Genomic DNA, 26,415 nt, shown 5'->3' on the forward strand with positions numbered 1-26,415 from the left:
AATGGGTGTTTTTACACCTGCAAATTGTTTAATGTTGCAAAACAGGGATTAAACAGATTAAGTCTTTCTTGGTTTGGTTTGCAACGTTTGTAAACAGACCAACATAATACAAGTCACATACAAATGAACTGTAATCAGTCAGAGTGCATATTTATGTTTCAAGATTTCATTCATATCATTTACATTTAGCATCAGAATGGATAAAAACAACATCTTTGCAAGATTTGTGTGTATTTTTATGTTTTCAATGTTTGTTCTTAAGCATTTATTTCAATTATGCATTTTACTGTGTTTTTCTCCAGGTTAACCCAAGGTTTATTTTGGGAGAATATATATATATATATATATATATATATATATATATATATATATATATATATATATTATATATATATATATATATATATATATATATATATATATATATATATAAATAAATAAATAAATAAATAAATAAATAAATTTCCCAGAGATGGGTTGCGGCTGGAAGGGCATTCGCTGCGTGAAAACGTGCTGGATAAGTTGGCGGTTCATTCCGCTGTGGCGACCCCGGATTAATAAAGGGACTAAGCCGAAAAGAAAAAATGATCAATAAAATGAATAAATAAATAAATAAATAAATAAATAAATAAATAAATAAATAAATAAATAATAATAATAATAATCCACAACCTTCTTTTCATGGAGTGTTCATAACTCATCATAAATCATGGTAAATCCTGGATCTGTATAGATTACTTTGTAGGATTGCTTTCTGATTAAGTGAACGTCTCATGAACATCATGTTTGCAAGTAGACAGAAAACACCTCAGGTGAGCTTTGACCAATTGAAGAGCTCAGATGCAAAAATCTCTAAATGCCATTTGAATTTTTCTTCTAAGATAAAATGTTACTTTTATATCAATGAATACACTACCTTACAGAAGTGTTGTCATCAATCCCAGTTGTAAGAGCAACAAGTAATATCTTGACTTCTAGTTGATCATTTGGTAGATTTTTTCGATGAATCATCTGTTGAACTGCATCCCAATCATAACAAATACTGAAGAAGACCTATTGGAACCCGCATGGACCCATAATTCTCACAGAAAATCAGTCAAGTTTGGTGATTTGTGCTGCCCATTTCATTACAAACCACAGGAAAGGGCAAATCCTTCAGCAGGATAGCACACTTTCTCATACTTCAGCATCCACTTCAAAGTTCCTGAAACCAAAGAAGGTCAATGTGCTCCAGGATTGGCCAGCCTAGTCACCAGACATCAACATTATTGAGCATGCCTTGGGTAAGATGGAGGAGGCATTGAAGATGAATCCAAAGAATCTTGATGAACTCTGGGAGTCCTGCAAGAACGCTTTCTTTGCATTCCAGATGACTTTATTAATAAGTTATTTGAGTCATTGCAGAGATGTATGTCACAATATTAGTACACAATATTAGTTATTTTTTCACTGCACCATAACTTTATATTCTATACTGTACATTATTTCTGTTAAATGACAAGAATTTTGTCTATGCAAAATCAGACCTTACTGTCCTAATTAAATAAATACAAATAAGGGCATTATCGATTTTTTTTATTTTGTTAAAATAAGCGTAATCTAGGGGCCTTTGTCTTTCATATAAGCTGCTTCTGACACCAAATGATCAACTACAAGTCTAGTCATTAAAACCTGGATAGGTGACAAGACTTTTGTATACGTATATTCGTTTCATTGCCTTTAAAGTGAAATAACCGAACATAAAAATAGGACGCTGTGAAAAAAATTTTTCATTTTAGAAGAACATTTTAGATGGCACTTAAAGGTTTTTGCATCTGAACTCTTAAAATGCTTAAGCACTGGTTACCTACAGTTAATATGAACCAAAATGAACCTCAATGAACCAAAGCAAGTGTTAAATGTATCAAGATTCAGAGCGAACCCGACAAATACTGAAATGCACTAACTTTAAATTATGGGTCATTTTTCCCCCCTGATCACCACCTCTTCTCACTCTTTTAACTACAGTATGAAGCATCCAGCCTCAGGTCTCTTGCCACAACCTTGAAAAAGCAGACTTTTCTTAACTGCCAGTTCTTTTCTAGACAACATTCTTAACTGTATAGCTCACAGCTAAATTCACATCCGTCCAGCCCTCAGGCCATGCACAAATGACCTGACATTCACTATTAGCTTCTCCTGATGCAATACAGCAGACAGGGTTATCTTAATGATGGCAAACCATCCTGATCTATTCACAGCCTTCTTGTGGATAATCTTATATTGGCATTAACATCCTTATTGCTAGCGCAGTGCTCTTGCTACATAACAAAATGTTAAGTCACATGCCACATTTTGCTTTCATCGGCTGTTTTCGCTCTCTTCTGATCTCAGCAGGTGTTCTTACGCGGCATTATAATGGCCCTTGAGGGTCCACGAGGAGATCAGAAGCAATGGACTCTAAAGATGAAGGATTATGGGGTTGAGGTGTGATCATATCTGTTGAGCTGAGGCCGTGTCCCTCTTCCTCTGAGGGATAATAGAGTTTCAGCAGCACACTCCACACACCTCAAAATCCAATTGACTATGGATTGTTGAAACCTTGTTTTATAAGCTACAGGCATACGTTTGGCCATTCCATCCTGCCTATGAATGCAGCGGCTCATGTAGTAAATCAATGGCACATGCAAATGATTTTTAATTTCAAGTACTTAAGATGCTAATGGAAAATTAAGTAAGATGACGACAAATTATAATATCAAAACCATGGTCCAAAATAGCAGTGGAATTATATAATCTCTGAATCACACAGTGAAGTAAGCCAATGAAAGGAAAACAAAAAGATGACTGGAAAGAAAATGGAGGGTAACACTTCTTCCCTCTGGTCTGAACAAGAAGATTTTCAGCCTGAATGGCTGAGAAAGAGAGACCATTGATCACACCAATACACCTACTATACATGCTGGCAATTGACCCATTTTAAGTATGAAAAGAAACCCAGACAATGTTTTTCTGCTTAAATGTGCAGCGCATTCAATAGACTGGATTGTTGACAACATGCTGAAAAAAAAATCTTTTAAAGCTCTATGAAACCACTGTGAATTGTGAAAATTACATGATGTGGGTCCCTTATACAACGCTCACATCACATTCATTCAAGTTAAATTCAATACGGCTACCTGACTAATACCTACATAATGCATGTTTTTGGCACCTTGTTTTTGTCCTAACCAGACACAACATAATAAGACAACTATATCCCATATTTTACCCCATTTTTGTGAATCCAATAACAAAATAATGAAATTTTAGAGGCAGGTGAAGATTATTTGCTTCATGTTTGTAACTCGAGTTACAAATAAAAAAGCATGGAAATCATCGCTGTGAGTTACATAAAGAGCAAGAAAGAGAAATCATAACACTTAATGCAGGTCTAAACAGGTCTTGAGCTTGTCCAATATTAATTACCTCAAAGAGTTGATAAAACACATTTTGATAGATCGTTTGCACAGTATAAGTGCTGATGTGGTTGAACGTGTCACTAGCTGGGTTTTCATCACTCTCTGTTAATGTAATTTTTTAAGTATCACATGAGAAATGAGTAACATAAATCCCCATTATTGAATAAAAACCCTTTAACTTGCAAATGTTACTTTTACTTAACATGGTTTTGGACTTGTGCAAAAAAGGTAAATGCGAATAATAGGAGAAAGAAATGCATCTGGCAAATAACTGCATGCCAATTATCACAAATACTGAAGAAGACCTATTGGAACCCACATAGACCTAAGATTCTCAAAGAAATCAGTCAAGTTTGGTAAAGGAAAAAATCATGGTTTGGGGTTACATTCAGTATTGGGGCGTGCAAGACATGGGCCGTGCAAGACACTACTTAACATGGTTTTGGACTTGTGCAAAAAGGGGTAATAATAAGAGAAAGGAGAATAAAAAGGGGAATAATAGGAGAAAAATGCATCTGGCAAATAAACTCGGACATATCAAATATTATACCCATATGACAAACCCATAATGTTTGCCTTGTTTACTATATTGTTTGCTAGATTACCAATACAGTCAAAATGGTAATGCACCTTATCTGTTTTTTTTTTTTTTGCAAACTTAAAAAAAAAAAAATCCTTCACATTAGGACAGAAACACAGCAACAGAAGCCACTGAAGACTGCCTATTCTCCAACTGCTGAGCTGCTGAGTAAAAGTGCAGTAAAACAAGTAAATCATATTGTGCTGTGCTGTAAAAAACTGGATTGCAACTAAAAGCAAAGTTGTCATCCACAACATTTCATTCACTTGCTTACCAGCTCACTTATAAGTAGGCCCACACGGAATATGCGCGCGCAGAATTCTGCAGATTTTCCACAGATTTCTGCAGATTTTTAGCCAATCATTAATTCTGTTTATTGACTTGAGTAAATGTGTGCAAATCTATATTTATTCAGTTTTTAAATTAATTTCAGTAATATTATTGACTAATATGAACATGTTCATCTGATTTATGTACAATGCAGTTTGTACAGTAATATTTTCTTTCTTGTAGTAGATCTATTATATGAGAGACTTGCTTTGTTTACCAAATAAAGTGAATCTAATTGGATCTAATCTAATCTAGTTATTTTTTATTTCACATATTAAGGTTTTAGGGATGATACTCTCAAAATAATTCTGCAGAAATCTGCAGATTTTTACCAAAATTCTCTGCAGAAATTGCAAAAAACGTCCACAGATTTCGTCTGGCCCTACTTATAAGCCACGTACCATGAGTTTGTTCATTTAATCATGCTTGTGTACTGCAACACACTGTTAAAATAAATTGATAAAGAGCTGGGCAAAATAAGAGTAAAGGATCAGAGCGAAATCCAAGCACAAATGGTCACAAGAGATGCATTTAAATGCATGGTGGTACCAGGTGGAAACAGGGCCATGGTTACTGTTCTTTAAGCATCTGATTTTATAACGAGCAATGTCTTTTAGGGTCAGATTATAGGTTTATATTCCTTTCACATTTATTCAGGTAGCCACTCACATACAGTATGTGACCCTGGATCACAAAATCAGTAACAAGGATTTCATTTGTTTGTTTTTAAAACTTGAGATTTATGCATCATGTGAAAGCTGAATAACAAATATTTCCATATGGCTCGTTAGGCTAAGATATATCTATTTGAAAAATCAGGAATATGAGGGTTTGACAAAATATAAATACTGGGAAGCTTTTAAAGTTGTCCAAATTAAGTTTTTTAACAACAGATTACTAACCAAACATGAAATTTCTATCTGTATGGTAGGAAAATTATAAAATGTCTTCATGGAACATAATCTTTACTTAATATTCTAATGATTTTTAATGAGTCAAAAGTTATCTATCCCTACAAATATGCACACGCTACACAAAACTGGGTTTTGTGCTCAGGGGTCAAATATAAAAAAACTTACTAAAATTAAGAACTTAAATATCAGTCTTGGATGTACTTAGTTTAACTCAACAATGTTTTGTGAGAGAAGAATTTTGTTTTGTGATCAGATAATTAAAACCACATATAGAGGAATATTATTTTTCAAATATTACATAGGAAATCTTAATCTTTATTACATAGTTTCTATATTCCAGTTTACGTGCAAATTACTTTCCTTTAGCACTCCTTTGCATCGTTTAGATTTAATCATTCAATATTATCTACATGACACATTAGATGTTAAAAGTAATGTGGAGTTTAACAAAATAAAAGCAGGCTCACCCAAACAAAAATGGTAATATTACAAATATGTGCCCACATTTCAGCAAACCTTGGAAAATACTACATATATATATATATATATATATATATATATATATATATATATATATATATATATATATATATATATATATATATATATATATATATATATATATATATATATATATATAATCTTATACTAATATACTAGCTAATCTTGTATAACATTGTTCTTGCTATGCAGAATGCTCAGGTCCCACGAAACACAGCTCATAGTCTCAACTCGGCCTCTTGTGACTGAATCACTGAAAAGAGCATCATAATAACAGGGGGAACTCAACAAATTGCTTCCATTTGGTTGTCACACGTGTAAAGCCCAAAGTGTACTCCGCATTTTTGTCATTGTTGCATATACAAGGGTCTGCATACAGTAAGCATGATGCAAATTGTGACCAGTACTCTATGTGTATACCACCTTATATTTGCAACCTTGTGTATACAATGTCCATGCAGACACATGTTTTTTGTAATACTTCTGTAATGAGAGTTAGTTTTAAACATTTAAAACATAAAAATTTCTCATAACTCATTCATTCATTTTCCTTTGGCTTAGTCCCTGATTATCAGGGGTTGCCACAGAGGAATGAACCTCCAACTATTCCGGCATATGTTTTTACGGATGCCCTTCCAGCTGAAACTCTGTACTGGGAAACACCCATACACTCTCACATTCCCCCAAATATTCATACACTATGGCCAATTTAGTTTATTCAATTCTAAACCGCTTGTCTTTAGACTGTGGGGGAAACTAGAGCACCCATGCAAACACAGGGAGAACATGGGGGACTCAAACCAGCAACCTTCTTGCTGTGAGGTGCTAATCACTGAACCGCCGTGCTGCCCATTTCTCATAACTTTTGAAGAGAAATGCAGACATTGGACAAGTGTGAATCTTGAGTATGTTTGCATCAAATGTGGAATTTTTATGAGTGCAAAGTAAGATAAGATGCTGTTTACAGCAGTAAATATTGGCAGATACAGCTCGTAGTAGCAAATAGCATCTTGGTTCCTCTATGTACAAATAGAGACAGATGCTATCAACACAGGTGTAAATAGAAGTAACATGCTATGTGTCTTAAAGGATTGTCTGTGCTAAAGTTTCTGACAACATTGCTGGCTATTTGCACAGTGTAAGTAAATTTTCCCATATTTGTTGTTAATTATCTGTTTCATTTGATCTCCTTAGCGTTAATATAATGAATAAATGAACAAAAACTGTGACTGTTAGGTTTATACACAAACCAGAGACACATTGCACCTAAATAGCTGACGACAAGTCATGAAGCTGTTTTATTTTTCTCTGGATTGTCATTTTTGTTTATTATTTCGCCCATTTTTAAATCTATTTCTACACAGACTTTAGCCAGCTATCATGTTTTACGCACACTTCAGAAGAATTTTACAAAATGCATCATGTTTCCCAAATGATGTTTAACAGAGCAAGGACATTTTCACAGTATGTCTGATCATATTTTTTCTTCTGGAGAAAGTCTTGTTTGTTTTATTTCGGCTAGAATAAAAGCAGTTTTTAATTTTTAAACACAATTTAAGGATAAAATTATTAGCCACTTTAAGATATATTTTTTTTCGATAGTCTACACAACAAACCATCGTTATACAATAACTTGCCTAATTACCCTAACCTGCCTATTAACCTAATTAACCTAGTTAAGCCTTTAAATGTCACTTTAAGATGTATAGAAGTGTTATCATTTACTGTCATCATGGCAAAGATAAAATAAATCAGTTATTAGAAATGAGTTATTAAAACTATTATGTTTAGAAATGTGTTATAAAAACAGAAATTGGGGAAAAAAATAAACAGGGGGACTAATAATTCTGACTTCCACATATATATATATATATATATATATATATATATATATATATATATATATATATATATATATTTGCCCAAAATACACCACAACTGGAGAAATTTTTTTCCCCCAATTTGAAACATTAATTAATTCATTTTTCAATTTAAATGACTCAGAAAAACTTTACCATGTACTCGGAGAGAATAAATTGACGTATAGACAAGCTGCAAAATATGTATACGCCCTACACACAATAAGAAATGGTTAATGTAAATTATATAAAATATATTATCTGTTTTTTTTGTTGTTGTTGTTTTGTCATTTATGTCTTATTTACTGTATTATTACAATTTTTATTTTTTTTTATTTTATTATTATTATTTAATGATTTTAAGATACTACATACTTGAAGTGCTTTGGCAATACTTTATTGAATGTCATGCCAATAAAGCAACTTGAACTTTATTTATATATATATATATATATATATATATATACACACACATACATATACACTCTTTCATATAGATTTTGTCTTGTTTCTAGTCCAAATATCTAAAAATTCTTAAATCATGAAGCATTTTCTAGACTAGCAAAAAATACTGTCTTGTTTTCAGAAATAATTAGTCACAATTTTATGTTAAATAAAATGTCACATTTTAAATAATATGTCACAGTTTTTTCTTAAAACAAGCAAAATAATCTGCCAACGACTAGTCTTATGTCAAAACAAGATTATTATTTTTTAAAATATATTTTTTAATTAATTTTATTCTAGCGCAAAAATAACGTTCAAATCAGCCAATCAGATTTGAGGAAAAATTGACAGTTTATATCAAGTTTAAGAGATAATCAGGGTTAGGTGCTTTTACAGCATTGCTATTCGCCTACTTTTATGCCTCTCTGATTTTAGGGATAAGTTATGTACAGGGTTATGTTTAGGGCTGAGGATAAGTATTAGATTTAATTCTCTGGACAGAAATGATGTTTCAGGATCAACAAAATATGGTGACCCAAGTATGTTTCTAGCTCTACAAAATCAGCATGTGCAATTTTCTCTCTCTCTCTCTCTCTCTCTCTCTCTCTCTCTCTCTCTCTCTCTCTCTCTCTCTCTCTCTCTCTCTCTCTCCTCTCTCTCTCTCTCTCTCTCTCTCTCTCTCTCTCTCTCTCTCTCTCTCTCTCTCTCTCTCTCTCTCTCTCTCTCTCTCTCTCTCTCTTGTAGCAAAACAAAAGCCAGATTAAGACAATGCTTCCCTTGATTTCCCCCGTGGAGTCAGCAGGTACACAACTAAGCACAGTGTTCCAACATGACAGAAGCAGAGATGGAATAATTAACACTCAGCTAAGAGTGCTGAAGTGCTTCCCACACAGTGACAATGCACAAACACACTGTTGGGGGGCTTGGTCTGCGACGGGGGGCCTGCAGCTGGATGTGACTCCTCAGTGAAGTGTGAAAGCTGTCCAGCAGCACTAAACATTTGGGCTTCTCCCCTCCGCCAGCAATCAACCCATCACCACATCACCCCTTGTGTTCACTCTCAAGGGGGGACACAATTTTACCACAGGTGTGTTTTATATTTTGCAAAACATGTGGGAGGCAAAAATGTGCTTGGACAGTACAGTAGATAAAAATGAACCAGGAATGGCACACATGTGTTTTGTATAATAATCACATTCGCTAAATAAGCAGATTGACTTGAGCGCATTAAATGTAGAGGGAACGCAGAGTTCTGACAACACACAGAGGCTAGATTAAAACAGCTGTGCGCATGGAATGATGTAAACTTATCAAGGGCGCCAAGGGCACCTGAGGGACACAATGCATTATGTAAGCTTACTCTGGGTTTTAATTCTCATTGTATTGTATTTCTTTCTCAAACTATTTTTGTTCGCATTGCATCACTTACAATGAATAAAAATAGGCATAATAAAAAAGAACTTCTGTAACTGCCTCATGTTTTTCCAAAACTGTATGATTTTTTATGGTTTTATGAGCATACAAACAAAAACATTCATTCATTCATTTTCTTTTTGGCTTAGTCCCTTTATTAATCAGGGAACGCCACAGCGGAATGAACCACTAACTTTTCCAGCATATTTTTATGCAACGGATGCCCTTCCAGCTGCAACACAACACTAGGAAACACCCATACACACTCTTTCATACACTACGGCCAATTTAGCTTATTCAATTCACCTAGCACAGGTCTTTGGACTGAGGGAATACAAACAAAAATATTTTGAGGAATATTCCAGCAGATTTTGTCCATACAATGAAAGTCAAAATAATTCAAAACCATTTTATCTAATTATTTATTGTTTGGGTTCTATTACATTAAAAAAGAAGAAAAAAAGGTCAAGTTTGGAATGAAATGAGGGTGATTAAACATAATAAGTCAACAACAAAATCTTTCTCTCTTTTTATGATGCAAAGACGCAAATACAATCTTAAAATTAACTTGTGAGATTAGATTATTTATACCTGCTAAATGCTTGTTTAAGTATTTTAAGATTAATTTCACCTTAGGGCAAACACAAATAACTTAATTACACAATCAGGAGGCTGTGGTATTAATATGAAATAAGCTACTGAATAAATAATAATAATAAAATAAACATATTCTGAGACAGTTTCTTATTTCAATAAGCATTACCAGAAATGGCATTTAAGAGTGTATATGCAGAGCTAGTGTTTCTTCCCATACTGATAGACATCCGGTGAATGGTTAATGTGACTTTTCCATTTTATACGGTTCCTTTTACAGCATTAATGCTATAATGTAATTAAAATATAATCAATTAAATAGACTTTGGCATTAATTTAATTGCTCAAGCATAAAACGAGATGAAAAGCCGTTTACATGCACATGCCTGTTAGGATTTGCAGGCTAGCACAGAAGCTCCATTGAATATACATGGGTAAAAATAAATGTTCATATTTTAAATCATGGTGGGGAAAATGTAATTAAATGCAGTGGTTCTTGTACATTCTGAGACCCACTTTATATCGTATATCACTCAGCCAGTGGAGATCAATGATTTTTAAAGAAAACAGACCTTAAACGCGCAGATTTTGTAATGGCATACAGTTCACCGGAAGCACTTGACCCAGGTTACTGACAAATTAAAAGTCCTTCCGCATACTTCCGCATATACCCTATTATAGACCACGTCTACAAAAAAATATATACCTTTTAGTGTTTGACCCTCTTATAAGAGAATCAAACAGACCAAAACAGCTCTTTAAAGATCAGTGCTTTTTATAACCTTTCCTTTCTTGGCTATTTGATGGAATTTGTAGACATTTTAAACTGCGAGTTAATGAATTATTGTTTTTTTTCCAGTAAAGACAGACATGCCACCCAGCCGTGCTGGGAAAACAACACATGAAATAAGCAAAAGCAGCAAGAGGCAATTGGATGCACCTGACAGCGTGTAGAAGGCCAAGCTTATCGGCTCCCGCCTGTGGCATTCCTTTAATATTAATTGTTTCTGCCACTCATTGAGATGACATTGTGGAAAAGTGACAGATGCATGTTTCCAAAAAAGGAGGTGTATGTGTGTGAGCGAGAGAGAAAGAAAGAGAGTGAGCGTGAGCAGCGAAGGGTGAATTTTCTTTTTCTCCTCAAAAGCTGATAGTGTGGTCAGACCTGAAAGGTGCAATCTTTCAAATGTGGCAGATGACTCTTTAACCTTCTCACTCCAATGACAAAAACAGAGCTCTTAACCAAAAGAGGAAAAGAGAAAACCGAGATATATTTGAGATCTTTCTGTCAATGTTAAATGCAGAGCACTTACTGACACATGCCAGTATGACTAGTGCTGCTTCGCTGATTCATTTAAATCAATTTGCCTGCCACTGTGAGAGACAAGTGGAATACCGGGACACTCCATCATAACAATTACACAAGCGGGACACGAGCCTTCAAGTGTCTAAGGCTATGTTTACAGGACTACCATGTACTAAAAATGTAAATGATCCTTTTACCTTTTTATAGGTTACATGTTCAGATGAGAACATCTGTTGACCGAAAGTATTGTCTTTAAAAAGGTGCACTTTGAAACCTGTTTTTAAAATTATATATTTTCAGCCACTCAAATTGCATGTAAATTAAAGGCCAAATACATTTTAATCTTTCCAATTGAAGAGTTCCGATGCAAAAACCTCTAAGTGCCGTCTGGAATTTCCATCGAAAATGACCATTTTTCTCAGCCTACTTTGTTTATGTTAAGATATTTCACGTAAAAGACCAGGAAAAGAACTTATTCTTTGCTATAAAAGTGATATTACTGAACATACACACAGGAGCCTGATAAAAATGCTCATTTTAGAGGAAAGTTTTAGATGACATTTAGAGGTTTTTGCATCTAAACTCTTCAATTTTAGTTGGAAACGGTGCCCTAGAAACACAATTAAAGATGTAAACATTGTCAATTAGTATTATTTTCAAATTATAAATACAGTTTTTTCCATATTGCTTGAATAAATTTGCTTTTGTCAACTGTAATGGGTAAAATGAGGGAGAAACTATTGCAGCGACCCAAACCAATGTTCGTTTTTAACCACTGCTTGTAATTCCTAAAGGGTAAATAACCTAATTATACTAAAGCACATCCCCTTTTTATAATTAATAACTATTACTTTTAAAATAAGACCAAATTAACTTACGCTAAATAGAGAACAATAAAGCATGGAACAGCCAAATAAACATAGAAAGAGGAAATAAAGCCTGGAATGAAATAGCATGGAGGATCAGTGCACTGGCCCTCTTAATGTCCGACATGCTCGCCAAATGGCTGCCTCCATGTCTGGCCGCACTAAAGATAGGGCTGGCTGAGCGTGCTGGCACACATACACTTACTCTCCCACATACACACACACAAACATGGATGCACATATAAACATGGTGCTCCCAAAACAGCATGTGCCATAGTTTTAAATAGGATGAAAATCATCCTGCTGCTTACGCCTTTTCATTAAGGAAAATAATATAGTTAATACAATAATTAAAACAATAATTATACATAATTACTTGTGTAATAAACATTTTTGTTTAAACAAAAAAATTTACAACCTGATTAAAAAGATCCTTTAAGGTATACACTACTATTGAGGTCAGTCAAATACATATTTCAATGAATTATTATATTTGCTATTATTATTTTGTCACTTTTCTTGAGTGCATTCAATTAACCATAAATGACACCATAGAGGTTTCAAATTAGATTATTCATTCATATTCTTTTCGGCTTAGTCCCTTTATTAATCAGGGGTCACCACAGTGGAATGAACCACCAACTTATCCAGCATATGTTTTATGCAGGGCATGCCCTTCCGGCCGCAACATAATACTGGGTAACACCCATACACACTCTTTCACACACATACACCACAGCCAATTTAGTTTATTCAATTCACCTGTACCGCATGTATTTGGACTGTGTTGGAAACCGGAGCACCTGGAGGAAACCCACACAAACACGGGGAGAACATGCAAACTGCACACAGAATTGCCAACCGACCCAGCCGGGCCTCAAACCAGTGACCTTCTTGCTGTGAGGCAATTGTGCTACCCACTGCGCCACCGTGACACCTTCAATTTAGATTAACAACAAATGTTGATATTTTGCACTTTCAGTTCATCGAAAAATTTACAATTGTATAACAACTTCAACAAAACTAAGAGTGTTTCTTAAACATAATAAGAATTTTAGAAAGATATCTGAAGGATTATGTGACTCTGAAGATTAAATTATGCTAAAAATTTATGGAAATAGGATAATTCTTTTACAGATATTATGAATAATAATAATAATATTTAACAATAATACCATTATTGAGAATGCTACTTACATAAACATAATAAAATCGTTTTTAAAAACAAAAGACTTACCAACCCCAAACATTTAAACAGTACACCAGGGGGGGGGGGGGGGGGGGGGGGGGGGGGGGGGGGGGTTCGGAAGACCCACCCGTCACTGACAAAGAGCCAGAATTTGTCCCATACATAAGCTCATTTGTCCTATTTGACTGCTGTGCCATAATGGTAAAAATAACCCATCGAAAAAGACTTTAAGACCAGGCAAAATCCTGTTAGCTGTCACTTCGGTGTGACTTTAGCTAATCAGTTTTGGCCAATGCTAACAAATATTTTTCATGAGTCAGTATAATCTGACATAAATGAAGTAATCTTTCGCTACTGTATTGTTGAGAAAACATTTTACAAGTATCTTTTATTCTAAATCTTGGACCTTATTCTTGAAACAAAAAATTACCAATGAAAAGGTGTGAAGCACCAAAAGTGGAGCATATTAGAATTGATTTGAATACTATTTTGGCTAAAATAGTCAAAAAGTGCAGTTATGATGACTATCCGACAAGTTAATTCAGAATAGTACTTAAAATTTCACTAAAATTCAGTATTAAATAAAAAATGAGCCGTATAATTGCAAAAAACTTTTTGAGAAAGTCCATTTCACCAGGCTGGCTACGGGCCTGATAAACATTAGTAGATTACATGTAAATCAATGTTATGCCTAGCAATATTTCTCTGCTGATAGCAACTGAAACAAAATATTTTGATTTAACGGTAACACTTTATTTTGATGGTCTATTTGAGTATTAGTAGACTGTCTGCTTAATATCTGTTGATACTGCCTATTCAACAGACATTTAACTGACTATAAGAAACTTTGCAAGTACATGTCAACTTTCACTAACCCTAACCACAACCTAACAGTCTACTTATAATCTAATGAGAATTAGTTGGCATGTAGATGCAATGTAACTTAAATTCAACAAACGGACCATCAAAATAAAGTGTGACCGATTTAACTTGTTAACTTAATATTATTATGCAAAGAATGTGAGGAAATAAATGGTACAATTTTGAAACAGGATAAAGATGTGTCTATTCTTGCAGCACCAGAACACAACTGTTGACTGGCTCTCTCAAGGGACTGCACTGTGTAGTTACTTCCCATTAGAACTGTAAACTTCCATGGTATCAGTAGTCCACAGTGCTTCGAAGTCACCGCAGGATAATGCTTCCCTGCCACAAACAAACTCCTCTGGCTCAGCTAGAGACTTGATGTAATCGCCCTCGTTGTCTGCAAGAATCACTCCCGCAGTGGCAGAAGTGAGATTCAGAACACAAGCAAGCCTCTAAATCCATACTGAAGCCCCCAATAAATACAGGCCCTGACCCTGGGGCCAAAGTTAAAGAGACAAGGTGATATGATAACCTCTCTGTCACACTGCTGCCTGCTCAGAAAGGGATAAGAAGGGTCAAGACTGAAGCTCTGAGGCTGGACAGACACATCACTCTTAAGACAGACAGTGTGTAGCCAACAGTTTTATATATTTATATGCTTTTTATATATTTATATGCTTTCTTGCATATTCATTGAAAGATCACATGCAGAGCTCGCAATATAGAAAGCTTTACACATATAAAACACACAGGCAGACAGACTGGCTACTGAGCAGACAGAGATTTGATATGGCGACAAATTAAACCTTCCATCAAATGAGATGTGCTTCATTGATAAGTGTATGAGGGTCAAAAATGCCCTACACTGCGGCAACAAAATGTCCCCAATCTGATAGTAAACCTGAAATCAGCCAAATTCCCACAGGGAAACAGTTTAAATACTACATAATGTGTTAATGAAAATCTATAAATGCAAAGATGGTAATGGGAGGGCAAGGCTTAAGGCTAAAACAAATCAAATTTGCTCATTAGCTCCTCATAAAATAACCAGAAAAGTCAATAGTAAAGCCCACCATAATGGAAAAGCAAGGCGCCTACAGCTTCTGCCAGCACTGTGGGGAACAAATATTCTCTCAGGACTAGTAAAATCTTAGATTTTTTGCTTTCTGAAAACTTGCATATGGGAAAGGGAATTTACTTACCATTTTTTAAGATAAAAAGCAAATAACACATTAACGAAGACACTAATAGTACAATCTACAAAAAATGTGAGGTTAAGATAATCAATGGTTCACACATACCCCTAAACATAATTCTCAAAGAAAGAACTCAGCATGTAGTATAATTTGTTGACAGTTTTTCTCTTGGACCTCAAACTGGCCCAACACTTTTTTTTTCATGATTTACTATCTTTGTGGGGACATTTGGTCCTTACAATTTAGATTAAACAAGTACACACTCACACATAGTTTGGTTTTCTGTGTATTATGGGATAGATATATTGATTTTTAGACTACACATTTGTTTATTCCACATTTAACAATGTAGAATAACTTATCTTGCATTTATTCTACATTTAACAATGTTACATTGTTTAAAGTGATTTATAAGCTGACCCATATGTCAACATATCAAATATGTTGGTCTCATAACGTTGCAAGGGGACATTTTGTCCCACAGTGTGGAAACAAAAAGAATACCCCCTCCCTCACCACCACCAAACGTGTATGTGTGTGTCTAACCTTTTTAGACACATAGCAGAAACCATGTATATGAATGTAGGCTACACTGCAAATTAAACCCCCACGATCTGACTTCAAAATGTAATTCCACTACAACATACAATGAAACTCTGGACTAATGATAATTTTCCTGTCTCGACCGCTCGGTGTCGCTGTTGCACTGTCACTCACCGGATCCGTGCTGTTGTCTCAGGATAGATGAATTGCCCGGTCGAGGCGAAGCGGACGACTTGACTGCAGAGCTGGTCGTAGTCGTTGAGGCGGGAGCAGGTCCCATTCCAGCCGGCGGAGGCACGCGGGGTTTTCCCTGACCCTGGCCCGGCTCAGAAGTGGCCCGTCCACCTGTCGCTGTGTTGCTGTTCCTCAAAGGCCATCGGTTCTGGATGTGAGACACGGCCTCCTCGGCCAACATTCCCCTCGCGGGGAGTCACGCGCAGTGTGGCCTGCACCTTAAATTCCTGAGTCTCATCTGAGTACAAGTCCAAAACCCGACACTCATACACTCCTTCATCTTCCTTCTTCACAGCCGATAAGCTGAGCTTGTGGGAGATGGCATTGCCCTGGACTCTCACCGTCTGCTCAAGGACAGACAAAAACAAGACATCTCAACAGGTTTTGTCGGCATATATCTGTATTTTACACTTAGACCTTATTACTACTTCTACCTACACAACATTCAGTGATACACAAATATTTTACAGACTGTCACACTCACACTATAATGAGCAACGCTATTATTTTCTGTACGCATATAAGAAAATTAATATTTTGCCGCCAATCAGATCTTTGAAATCGCGTTCGCCTGGGAAAGTAACCATAGCAACACAAGAACTTCGATCTTCATCTTCCATACATTAATAGCCTGTCATTATAAATCTATTTAGCTTTATTTAGGCTATCACTCGTCCACATCTGACAACTATGTAGCCTGTCCAAAAGTAAAAGTGTCTTGAGCAAGACTATTTGAGCAAGTAACATATGACAGCTTTAAGAATATATATATATATATATTATTTTACTTGTTTAGTGCTTCACATTTAAACCATTATTCATAGATCTATACTTCAAACTGCTACTTGTTGTTTCAAAAAATATAGTTCTTACAAAATAATAATAATAATAATAATAATAATAATAATAATAATTATTATTATTATTATTATTATTATTATTTTACTTTCAAGGTCCCTTCTAGCCTAATTAGTTTTTTTAATTGTATGCTTTCTTCAAGATTCTCTTCCGCTGAACACCACACCACAATCCTGAAAATGCTAACTGAAATAAACTCACTGTAAAAACACAGGTCCTAGTATATTACGTATACTCACGCTGATTTTCGTGGCGTCCCGGGGGGCAACCTGTAATAAATCACAATAAAAACAACGTTGAGTAGCCTGCAATATTGATTTCATTAGGATACTCGCTACACAGTATATAAAAAACAACTTTTACTGAAGCTTCAAATGCCTTGACAGAATAATAAACAAGAGCCTCTCACTGGCAGCACCATGGACAGCAACAGTTCTCTTGCATCTTTCATATGGCTATGGATGGATTCGTATTACTGATTGAATTGGCATCTAGTGCTTCATTTTATTTTTGATTTAGTTTTGTCAGAATTTTAGAGATAATTTTCTCTTGGAGCATCACAGGGCTAGGTAAACACAGTGTGCCGTTTATTTATTTATTTATTTATTGAAAGCATGACATCACTCATATCATTTTACTGAAAGCCCTCCCACTAGCATACAACCCAACTTGATCTAACGACGTAAATTAATAATTAATCGCTTGAGTGCGTTTAATTGGGATTGCTCATCACAAGAGATCAATCTGTGCGCAACTGGACACGTGAAGCCCTGCCACATCCCACTGCGGCCGCCAAACACTCCTGCTGCGACTTGAACCGTAACTTGAACAGAAAAAAGCCAGTGTTCAAGCGGCTCTGAGAACAACGAAAGCCCCGTTACCTTGGCTCTATTGGCCGGAGCACTAATTTGCAGTTCGTGAGCGAGTTCTTTCGGGGCCGCTTCCTTGAGGTACCACCACTGAATCTCCAGGGAGAACGGCGAGACTCCGACGGCTCGAAAAGCGCACGGCATCTCTATGTCCTCGCCCTCACCGACAGTCACATCTTTGGGCACTTCAGAAAATGTGGCTTATAAAAAAGGACAAGAAAAACATTAACAACAAATAGTTTGGTTAAAAGAAACCGAACACCGAAAGCTATATTTCTTTTAAAAAGCTTGTTATAAACTGCGTTTCAATTTCAAATCATGGTTCATGTTTAATTCTCCACACGTAGGCTAATCATGATTTATTACCTTTACTAGCCATATGCATTTAATACATGTTCAACATGCAGCTATGACACAGATAAGGTAATTAGGTTGTACACTTAACCGAGTGCGTAATAATACTTTCACGCATAAAAATAAAACAACATATGAAAACTAACAGACTTAAGTGGAGAACGACAACAGACTGCGATCATGCTGAGTAAATACGCAACACGGGAGAGATTAAAAATCTGCTCAAGTTTACTCACCATTTACACAGAGTAGCAGGGGCGCATTAAGAATGAAATAATAAAGGACGCTGTGGGGTCCTCGTTTTTCCATGTCATAAATAAGGTGGTCAGATTGGAGAACGAGTGAAAGCGGTCATTTGACCTGAATATGCAGATTTTATTTCATTGGCATCTCCATAACTTGGGGTTTCTTTCTCTAGTTTCTTCCCAGAAATGTGGAATAAAAGGACGGAAATCTCCAAATAAGATACTCCAAAAGGATGCTGCGTCAGTCAAACAGTAAAATCCAATCCAATGTTGCGGACCAGAAAAAAAAACCCTTCTCTGTTTGGAAAACTGCGCGTGAAAAGTGTTATTCTCTGGAGTAAATATCCTTTTTTGCCCCTAAAGAATCCTCTGTTCCACCATTTGCTTCTTATCGGGATAAAACTTGCTTTCAACAGTAGGAAATCTGCTCACTTCGATCTCCATAAAAAGAGAAAAAATCCGCAATTCGCTTCCACCACCCATCACAAAACAATCCTGTGTCTAAACTCGCAAACCACAAAAACAAAAAACTAAAAGAAAAAAGCCCAACGTCGGAGGATAAGGGTTCCCTCGGTGTTTTGTTTAAGGAGCAGTTAAGCACCTAAACGAAGAAGCGGCATCAGTGGCTCGTTTCAGCTCGCGCCACCGGAACCTCTGCTCTGCTTTGTGTGTGTGAGCGCGTGAGCAGCGAGGAGGCGCTTTGGCATTTCCAGACCACTGACAGACTGACGAGCTTTGGGAGCAAACTAACCGTCTCTGTCTCTCAAATCAGCATACGGCTCGACCAATAAGAAGGAAACCATACCAAAGGACGCACAAAGAAAATCGGTGGACATAAAAAGCGCTTCGGTGATTCACGAGGTTTACTCTGAGATCAACAAGCGGGCATTAAAGTAGCAGCCGTCGCGTCACTACCAGAAGTATTTCATTTTAAAACACCGATACCTCAGATTAAGCACGCACCCTTAATCTCTTTCTCTCTTCTTCTCCTTCTCTCATTATTTGCCTGTGGTAATAATGCAGTCGCGTTGATCTGCATTTCTCGTTCTCCCTGCTAGAAAAAAAAAAATCCATATTGAACCATTTACACTTGGAACAGGTTTCTAACTGGACTAAGACGGTCGTTACCTAGGAAGATGGTAGACCATTTTGGCTCAGAAGGAAACCAGCTATCATTTGGTCAAACATATTTTAGGCTGGTTGACCAGTGACCTGCCAGTACCAGCTTAATGATCATCTTAGAGAGGAAGCTGCTACTACTCTGTGTTCCAAAACACAGTTAACATGTAAAACTAGCTGATAGTCAATCAAAAGTACCTGAACATCTCTCATAGACCTGTACTTCACGGGATATAAAAGGAATTCATGGTTCAGTTATTTCTGTTTCCTCATAATAGCACTGCAGCCTTTTCAGCACAGATTCTATAAATACGATTAAAATTATAGTGCTTATTATTAGTATTCAGTGCTTAGGGATGTCATGCATGAGAAAAGATGACGTACATGTTTTGGAAAAGAATCTGTGGAGGTGTCTGTTGGCTTTACTTGGATATCTAGACCAGTGAGGCTGTTAGTGTCAATTATAAAAGAAACAAACAACAGTAATTAAAGTGTGGTAGTGTGGCAGTGGATAGCACTGTCATCACACAGCAAGAAGGTCGCTGGTTCGAGTCCGGCTGAGTCAGTTGGCATTTCTGTGTGGAGTTTTCATGTTCTCCCAGTTTTCACGTGGGTTTCCTCTGGATGGTCCGGTTTCCCCCTCACTCCAAAGATATGTGCTGTAGGTGCATTGGGTAAGCTAAATTGACCAAAGTGTATGTGTTTGTGTCCTGGTCCTCCATGTTGGGGGTTGAGCGTTGGACTGACAACTCACCTCATAAAAACTAGATGTTACTCAACACCAATATGGTGCGACTAAATCATAGAAATAAATGGCCCTGGAAGTAAGTATTAAAAGAATAAATCACTTAATAAATGGGAAAAATACTTCTGATTATCAGCCAATAGGTAAATGAATCACAAAATGACCTTTCTGACTCCATGTTACATGTCTTTGTCTACATTTAATATTGTAGTCTAGACCAGTTTTTCTCTACCACGTTGCTGGAGGACCACCAACACTGCGTGTTTTGGATGTCTCCTTTGTCTGTCACATCCATTTCAGGTCTTTCAGTTTCTGCTAATGAGCTGATGATCTGAATCGGGTGTATTTGGTTAAGGAGACAGGGAAATGTGCAGAGCTGGTTGTCCTCCAGGAACGTGGTTGAGAAACTTTGGTATTGACCACCTCAACAGAGATCAAAACAAGACCAAAGACTCTGAGTGGCTAAAACCCTGACAATACTGTCTGAAAAATCTTGCCTCAGGAAATGACTCAAATGTAATCAACCATTGCAATCATTATAAGAGGGAACAAAGAGCTGTTGCCAATAAAATCAAATAATTAAAAACAATTTATCTTTGTACTGCACTGTGCTGATCAAGAATATTATGAATAATATGGTCTTATAATCTTATCTTGGGCTGCACAGTGGCGCAGTGAGTAGCACGTTCACCACACAGCAAGAAGGTCGCTGGTTCTAGCCTTGGCTTGGTCAGTTGGCATTTCTGTGTGGAGTTTGCATGCTCTTCCCGGGTTTCCTCCAGGTGCTCTGGTTTCCCCCACAAGTCCAAAGACATGTGCTATAGATTAATTGGGTAGGCTTAATTGTTCATAGTGTATGTGTGTGAATGAGTGTGTATGGATATTTCCCAGTGATGGGTTGCAGCTGGAAGGGTATCCGCTGCGTAAAACATATGCTGAATAAGTTGGCGATTCATTCTGCTGTGGTGACCCCAGATTAATAAAGGGACTAAGCCGAAAAGAAAATGAATGAATGAATTTCATCTTGTATTTGTATTGTACACGTTTTAGACAATCCCCCATTAAATTTTGATCTGACACAACAGTAACAAATGAAAATAAAAGTTATTGATTACATCTGAAGCTGTACGTTTTATATTGCACAGTGACAATGGCATAAAATAAACCAGACAATGCATTTATAATTTAATAAAATTAAATTTATGAAGTTGACATAAATAGAACTGCAAATGATGGCGTTGATAATTAGTCTGAGACCTTCAAAAATGATAAAATCAGCATCAACTACTATACAAAGTTTTATAGTGCACTTTGTGCGTTCATGTGATGTTGTTTTGAAGAGCACTTTTACTTGATACAGTAAAATAGGCACATAACTATTGATACAATGATTTAGAGTTGGTTAAAAAGAGTCCAGTCAAGTCATCATTACTTTTATAGCACTTTTACAATGTAGATTGTCAAAGCAGCTTTACTTAAATGAAGAAAATTAATAAATAAAACCCTCATATTTCAGATTGTGGAACATTTTGGCATATAAGGCAGGAGTGGTGATAGGATGCTCATGTTTGTTGGTTAAAATGTAATTACACTTAGAAAAAAAGGCCTTTTTAAAATATTGTAAGTGCAATGTAAAATGTGTATGAACACAAGTGCATTGTCTAATTGTAATGCAGTCTCTTCATTTAATTTATTTCCAAATTGTCAAATATCACATAGTAGGTATAGATCACTAGCTATTATATTAATCATCATCATGATCATCATCATAATAGTTATGATTAGGGTGTCAGTTATTTTACAGAGTAGTTTTACATGCACATGCAGTCATTACATAAACTGGTTAATAAGGTAGTATACATAAACCTACACCTGAACCAAGCCTTAACCCATGTAGTTACATTATGATTATGCATTCACTATATATTTGATGATTAGGTAAGTATAATGCAAGTAGTCATAATGTAAAATAAAGTGCAAACATGAGTAGTATACATTTGCACAGAAAATTATTATTTTGAAATTGTCCATAATGTAAACCTGGGCCCGGTCTTAGTCTTACTTGTGGAAATAGCCATCAATTCATTGTAAAATTCAAAATGATCAAATTTCCATTTATGCCAAAAATCATTACAATATTAGATCATATTCAATGAAGATATGTTGTAATTTCCTACAGTTAATATATTAAATCTCAATGTTTGATTAATGTGCATTAATATACTCAGTATTTAGATTTGTTTTGAACCCTCAGATTCCAGATGTTCAAATAGTTATATCTTCGCCAAATCCATTTCTGTGGTTCAGGGTCACAAATGCTATTTCCGATTTTAAACTTGAAAATCAAATGTTTACTTCAGTATGTTGCATGCTGTCTTTTTATAGTTGATGTGAAATTTACTAGCAATTTCTGACTGAAAATTGTTTCTGCGCCTATTTTTTTTCCTTCAGTGATGCATATTCTGACATAGAAAGATATATGTGCTACAAGTCCAATACAAGCACACTCGTTCAGATGGACATGAAGGATGTATCACCATATCTGACCACTAATCCTGCGTTGTCCCTGGAGTCCCAGGCTTGTGCAGCAGAGTGCTTCTCTGGCTGAATCCTAAAACAGCCCACCCTCCCAGCTGCCTCCTGCCAATAATGTAGCACTTGTTCACCCCTACACTCCCATTAGCACTTCACCAACACAGAAAGGAAGAGTGCGACAGAGAGAAAGCCCCGATAAAGGAAGAAATGAGACTATGGCGCTATTGAAATGAGGCTTTTGCCCATTATTGATGTATCGGTGCTCGAGAGGTGGTGTGAAAGAGAATGTAAGAGCGCTCGATGTGGCTGAAAAACAAGATGAGAAAGTACATGAGATTGAGAGGGAGAACTGGAGAGGTTCCGATCAGACAGAGAGGGATTGAACAGTAATCTGTCCTTCTGCTGTAGGGAGATACTCATCAGTCAAGCACTTTGACAACAGTGCCCGATATATTTTATAAGAGGAGTCAGATATTCATTGGTAACCCACGCAACATGGCTGAGGGTTTTGTTTTCGTCTTTCAGTACATTACCTCCCTCCTCGTTGCTGTAAAAAACAGGCTGATTAGTGGTTTGTCCTTGGCGATAAGACAGGTGTCAGTGTGTTTACCTTTGGTGTCACAATTCAAGACTTTACACAGCATATAATTCACTCACTTACTGCACTGTGCTTCATGTCCACAAACATACACACATGATGAACTCAGAGTGCTGCTATTTTGCTTAAACATTTTTCATAGGGATAAATACACATGCAGACATAAAAAAGTTTTGGACTCAACAATAAACTAAATTGATCTTTATGAGTTCACACTTAGATATTGCTTGATGCTTTTAACAGGTTTGGCATGTCACAGGAGAGAACCCTGAGCTCAGAGCCCAGAGATCCCTCCTGGTCAATTAGCATGTAAGGGGGTCTGAGATCAGATAGGTTTCGAGAGCTCCCCCTGGTAAAGTAGGAGATGGGGCGGAAGGGAGATTCTTACAAAAAGAAGATAAGGCAGTAGGGTAAATCCAAGGGTGTAGAATTGGCATGGACGGAGGGAACGTGTCCCCACCAATATCCACCAATTACTGAAAAGTCCCTACCAATATTTTTTATTGACTTCAAAATAATGTTCCATCAACTCTTAACCTACATGTGCACCATGTCAAGTTCTCTATGAGTTAACCATAATACTATTTACCAAGGCTGTGCAATTAATCAAAATTCAGTTTCGATTTTGGCCTCCATGATTATTAAAAACAATAATCGGGATAAAACTTAAATTGCGGCACACACCTCTGTAAATTTCTCTACATTCATTCCTCCTCAAAGTCCGACTGCAGTAAAATCATGTAAATTAATTTTTGCAGCATGTGGCGTAGTTGTTATTTGTATTATTAAGTGTTTATTTCATATTATTAAGTCATTATTCATGTTTTTAAAAGTGCAAAACAGAATTTGTGCTGTTCAACCCATGCACTATAGGGATGTATGTCCCCACCAATGTCTAGAGCGAATCTACACCCTTGGTGAAATTGTTCTATTTAATGTAGGCTTGGATCAATCTGATTGAATTATTGCCACGATCAATCATATCGCGTGCTCCTATTAAAATGAGTTTGTAAAACTTCACAAAAAATAAACATAAAAACAATTACAATTTCAATTTAAGATTTACATTCAAAACAATTGTTTTTCTGTTAAAGCTACTGTATTTGTCTGTATTTAAGGTTAACTGAAAGGTCTAATAACATTTCGTAACATTTCTTACATTTTTTGCATCATTTAGACCAAAGATAATTTATCTGATCTGTTGTTCATTTGATGTGATTTACATTATTTGATTAAAAAAATTTTTTTATTTAATGTTATATATAAAAAACTATAAATTAAAAATCAAGAGAAAATATCAATTTTATAACTTAAGTAAATCACTACTATATTTGACACATTTAACATATTGAAATAAAAAAAAAAAAACAACACTTTCTGTTAAAGCCGACATGCTGTTTTACTGCATTTATATCAAGTAAATGCACACAAACACACTATGCAAAAGTGTGCAACATGTGTTCAAGTGTTCAAAAATAAAAAGCAGCTTAAACAACAATATTTTTATTTATTTTTTGTGGGTTTTCACCTTTGTTGGATAGGACAGTAGAGAGTATTGACAGGAAAGTATTGGGAGCAGAGAGAGGGGAAGGATCGGCACAGGACCACAAGGCGGGAATCCAACTGAGGTCGCTGTGAGCGCATGTGTTGACGCACTAATCTACACCACTATCGCCAACAAACAAAACTATTTTAAACTCAAAACAGAAAGCTTTTATACATATTGTGGCCCTTCATTTACACAACAAAATTTAGGGGGCCTAAAGAGAAAAGCCTAAAAAAATGCTGTTTTGTAAAGTAGAAAAATGATTGTTCTGAAAATGGGAATATATAGGCATGTTTGAGTGCTTGAAAACTAAAATAACAACGATGAACTACAGGAACGTATACTGTATGCATTGGCACACAGTATTTATTTCAACCCAGGCTCATTCTGATTACTTACCCCTATATACATTTCTGGAGAGCGCCAAATATGTCCCAGGAGCTACTTTTTTTGCAGTTTTTGTTTTCGTGAATCCGCCAGAGTACAATCCACTGTGTGTGCTTTTTCACATCTCAAATTTCTCTCAGGAGTGAAATTTGTGCCAGTTCTTCTTGCATAAATCCACCAGAGGTCGCTGTTGACTGACTGACTGACCTACCAATCCCCTTAACTAAACCCAACCGATAGTGTTTTAAAAAGCACCGCTTTTTAGGGAATTGGCCCACCCACTTCCCTAAACACAACCCACAATTCTTTCAAAAGTAATTCAGATAAAGAGAAGCCCTGGCAGAAGCCTGACTTTTATCGTATTTTCAGATTTTACCATATTTTCACACTTATTTACTTGCTTATTTTATTATTTGGTTTTTGTTTTCCCTGATTTCAGTAACTGCTTTTGTCATACTCGAACCCCATCTGTAACGTGGGGTCTGAGACAGTATTAGAATCCATATGCAGAAGTTTTATTAAAGGGTTTAGGCAGAGACATCAGTGAGTAAACAGGCGGAAAGTCGGCAACACATAAGCAGTCCAATCCAGTCAACAAACACAGGGGCAAATCCAGACGGCGTAGTGAGAGTGCAGGCAGAGGTTCAGTATAACAACAAACAGTCCAAAATAGAGCAAGAGGGCAAAGAAAGATAACGTACTTGATCAAGGCAGGCAGTCATGAAAGTCTCTTGGAAAACGCTTGGTAGTGCAGGTAGACTGGCCAACAAGCATGGCCTAGCTCTCACTGAAATACTACACAAACAGGAAGTGACTGCAGAGGGAGCGGAGCTGAGTCAGTAGTCGGGCGAGGGCTCCCTCTGCTGGCGTGGCGTTACAC

At 36.2% G+C, this 26,415-nt stretch overlaps 1 protein-coding gene across 1 annotated transcript in view; it reads right to left on the bottom strand.

Annotated features, from left to right (window-relative positions):
- vstm2b (V-set and transmembrane domain containing 2B) overlaps window positions 1-19,330 on the bottom strand; it is a 30,748-nt gene extending 11,418 nt beyond the window's left edge. The window contains 5 exon segments of the mRNA XM_056461987.1: window positions 16,220-16,463; window positions 16,465-16,623; window positions 17,377-17,406; window positions 18,019-18,206; window positions 18,597-19,330. Coding sequence (XP_056317962.1) covers window positions 16,220-16,463; window positions 16,465-16,623; window positions 17,377-17,406; window positions 18,019-18,206; window positions 18,597-18,669 — 694 coding nt within the window. The 5' untranslated portion in view covers window positions 18,670-19,330.
- Window positions 19,331-26,415: the final 7,085 nt, after the last annotated feature.

This window comes from Danio aesculapii, chromosome 7, assembly GCF_903798145.1.
Source record: "Danio aesculapii chromosome 7, fDanAes4.1, whole genome shotgun sequence".
Classification (NCBI taxonomy): Eukaryota; Metazoa; Chordata; class Actinopteri; order Cypriniformes; family Danionidae; genus Danio; species Danio aesculapii.